Raw genomic sequence first — 3,504 nt, forward strand, 5'->3', positions numbered from 1 at the left:
GCTTTGCTCGGGGGTTGTGGAGAGAAAATACAATTTAGCAGGGGTTGGCCCTGCTCCTGCCGTTTATTCAGCGCTCTTTTTTAACCTGCCTCTCCTGGAGACTGGGTAAGGTTGTGCCCTTTTCAATCTAAATTGAAAGGAAATATAAGGAAAAATAACTCGGAAAGTTGTAACTGAAATTTTCCCTGGAGTTATGTAACTGCCAGCTGATGCGGCATGCAAATCAGACTGAGCCAGTAGTGTCACTAATCACAAGTGTGCACTGAGGTCACAGTGTTCCAGTTTTTTGCCCAAAGTGAATGTAAACCGTTCAGCAGCACAATGTTGGAGGATAGAATACCTTTTAATAAAGTGCGTTTCTTTATGTCATTATATTTATCAGTGTGCCTTTTTAATTGATTTCGGCCTAAGCATGTGCTCCTGCTTCCAAGTGCATATGTCTTAGAAATAAAATCCAAACTATAAAAAAAATACAAATTAAAAATAAGTTGATGAATTATTTTAGGAATAAATAGGAATGCGTCTGAGGAAATCTGTGCTTTTTTGCTGATAGTTAGACTAGATGATTGTAGGAATTCTCCATAATCCATGCCATTTAACCACTTGTTTCAAGGCATTGCTTCATTGGGCTTTCTGGTGAAGGATAAGTTTCTGTGTATTGTGTGTACTTCTTACTGAGGTCAGTGGGAGGTTGGAATACTCCAGGAATTCAGTTTTCTGAAATAAGAAATACTGTTGTTTTTAAGACATAGGTGAAACTACCAATTTCAAAATGTCGTCGGTCAAACGCTTGGTTTATGCAGTCATCCATTTCTTGAGAGAGCAGAGTCAGATGGATTCTTTCACTCCAGATGAACAAGAAAGCTTGGAAGGTAAGTGATAAAGGTGCTAATATAGGTATACGTACCCATGTGTTACATTGCTTGATGTATATTATCATAGAAAGTAATTGAGGTGACCTAACTGAAACTGCCACCAAATATTATCTGTGAATAAGATCATGATCTTAATATTCTGGAGATTATTAATTTTGAAACATCTCTTATTTTATAAATGTTCTAAAGTTACAAAATTACCTTAATTTTGAGCAACAGATACTTTGAATCACATCAACTAAAGCAGTGCTATAGTGCAGACTGTGGTAATGATTTGTGTATGTGTCCCACAAATTTTTGCTTGCTGATTGTTTTTCTTTTTACCTTTATGTGTGGTTTCTTTCTGCATTTTGTGTCTTATAGTAGCCATGCTGGCCACGGAAGAAGTAAAACAATTACCCTATATTGGTTTTGATATCTAGGAAGAAGTCCTGTTTCATTTGCAAGAATTCCATGTAATTTATGAGTGAAGGCTAAGAGCTTCTAAGAATATGGAAAATAAAATAAATGCAATAGTTCTCTTTCACTTGAATAGTGATTCCAAAGAGCACATGGCAGTGAATTTTTTCATTATGGTACCGTTTCTATTACACATCCAAGTCCATCTATCTGTAGACATAGCTACAGAAAGGTGGACTTCTGTGTGTATTCCTCTGTTGACAGACATTCATTAAATCTTTGTAACTTCATAGTATCTGTCTTTATCCTTCATATTACTCTTTCACCTTTTCCCTAATTCCTGGAGACTTCATGGCAGGTGGTATCACATTGTGGAATTAAGCAAGAGAAGAACAAAAACTCTTAATTCTGCAACAAGGTTTTCATAACATCTATTTAAAAGACCTTTGCACTCTTTCAAGCAGTCGTTAGTTGTATGACTCAACCAGAGGAGGAATTTGGAGGTAAGAGGAAGTCTAGGACCAGCAGTGCAATAAACAACATCCAGGCAGTTGATCACCGAGTTACCTGAAATCTGAGGTGTGGAGAGTAGACTTTCCTGAGCTGCAAAGCAAGTCCTGCATCTCAGAGGCATAAACTTAAAAATATAAACCTAGAGTGTGCTTCCTTCCAGTGTCTACTGGTTTTACAGTGTAGTTGTTCACTAACGTAAGCAAGCAAGAAAGTTTTATAACATGGTATTCAAAGGATACTCCCAAAAGAATAAAAGCCGAAAGATTGGGTTTTACATCAGAGCCTGGAGGATTTTGTACATTTGAAAAGTGGTAGTCATCTATGAATATAACCTGCATCAAGTTATGCTGCTGAAAGAAAGCAATGTTTTTGGAAATCCTATCATGAGAAATTATGAGTATCCCCCTTGTTTTTATAATTAAACTGATAAACGTTGAGTTATGACTGAACATTTACCTGATAACATGTCTCAGAGCAGCCTTAGCCAATGTCTGTATGAAGGAATCAACCGTTTTAAGATTCTCTTTTCTGAACAAAAAATATTCTAAAACCTCAGTTGTGCTTAAATGCTGATGTAAAATATACCATTTTAATACAGATATGAAATACTAATTTTAGAGCTGTAACCTGCCAAAAGCATGGTACCATATGCTATGTGTTAGAGGATAGGAGGCGGGCATTCTGAACAATTCATTCATCTGAGTTGTGCAAAATATCTTTAGTGCATGTGGAATAGCAATAGCCCAAGCCACGCCCACTGAAGTGTTTAACGTTAGGTGGAGACATAAGGGATGAAAAAATTTGTTGTTTTTCATTGGTACCTTGTGTACCTACTTGATGTCTATGAAAAGAAAAAATACTGTATGATTAAGTGTCTATGCCAAGACGTGATTTAAACAATTCCCATTCCCTGCAAAACAACAAAAAGAACTAGTACATTACAAATAAAATTGACACTTTATCAAAATATTCAAACTCCATTTATATTGATAACCTGCATTGCGCCCATTTGAATTATATAGCAATGTCAATAACAATGTACATTTCCTCTAGGAACTTTGTACTTGCATGATGTAAAAAAAAGTCTTAATTTGAGAAAGCAGAGTAATCGGAATATAGACTGGAGAAATACACTCCCCTACAAACTAGGAGCTACAGCAGTGATATAGATCTCTAGTAGTTAATGTTCAACCCTACTGTATGAACTAGACACTTCACTTCTTCCAAGTTATATTTTAGACAATATGTTTAAAAGGCTGTTATTTCTCTTCCCTGTTTACAATTTCTGGGTTTTTTTTCATTTCTATACACCTGTTTCTGTGGGAGTAAAGTAGAAACTCCCTACAATGTGCACAAGGCTCTGATTTCTTTTTTCTCACTTCTAAGATCAATGTACCACAATGAATTTCTGTAAGGCAATGTTTCCAAAACAGTGTAATGCACCCATTAAGGCATGGGATGCACGTAATACTTGAGATGGGGAAGGTTATGTGTTAGATGAAGCAAGATGATGCCGTATACTAAAGGGGCCTCAGCAGCCCAATTAATATTCATTATTCAGTGATCAACAGCCTGCATGTCTGCTGTAGTGCCTTGATGTTGCTTGCAGCTTGTACCTGGACAGCAAAAAGTCCTGGGGATGCTGAGCTGGCCTCCAGCGTAGCCCAGGTGCTCCTGGTGCCAGGTAGTAGGTGTTTGTGTGAGCTCCAGCTGTTCA

General features: G+C 37.0%; 1 protein-coding gene across 1 annotated transcript in view; it reads left to right on the forward strand.

Annotated features, from left to right (window-relative positions):
* The first annotated feature begins 756 nt into the window (after window positions 1-756).
* Window positions 757-3,504, forward strand: part of SGTB (small glutamine-rich tetratricopeptide repeat (TPR)-containing, beta) — a 20,219-nt gene continuing 17,471 nt past the window's right edge. The window contains exon 1 of the mRNA XM_010286428.1: window positions 757-872. Coding sequence (XP_010284730.1) covers window positions 773-872 — 100 coding nt within the window. The 5' untranslated portion in view covers window positions 757-772. The remainder of the gene's footprint in view (window positions 873-3,504) is intronic.

The sequence above is a fragment of the Phaethon lepturus genome, unplaced genomic scaffold (genome assembly GCF_000687285.1).
Source record: "Phaethon lepturus isolate BGI_N335 unplaced genomic scaffold, ASM68728v1 scaffold18414, whole genome shotgun sequence".
In the NCBI taxonomy this organism is placed as follows: domain Eukaryota; kingdom Metazoa; phylum Chordata; class Aves; order Phaethontiformes; family Phaethontidae; genus Phaethon; species Phaethon lepturus.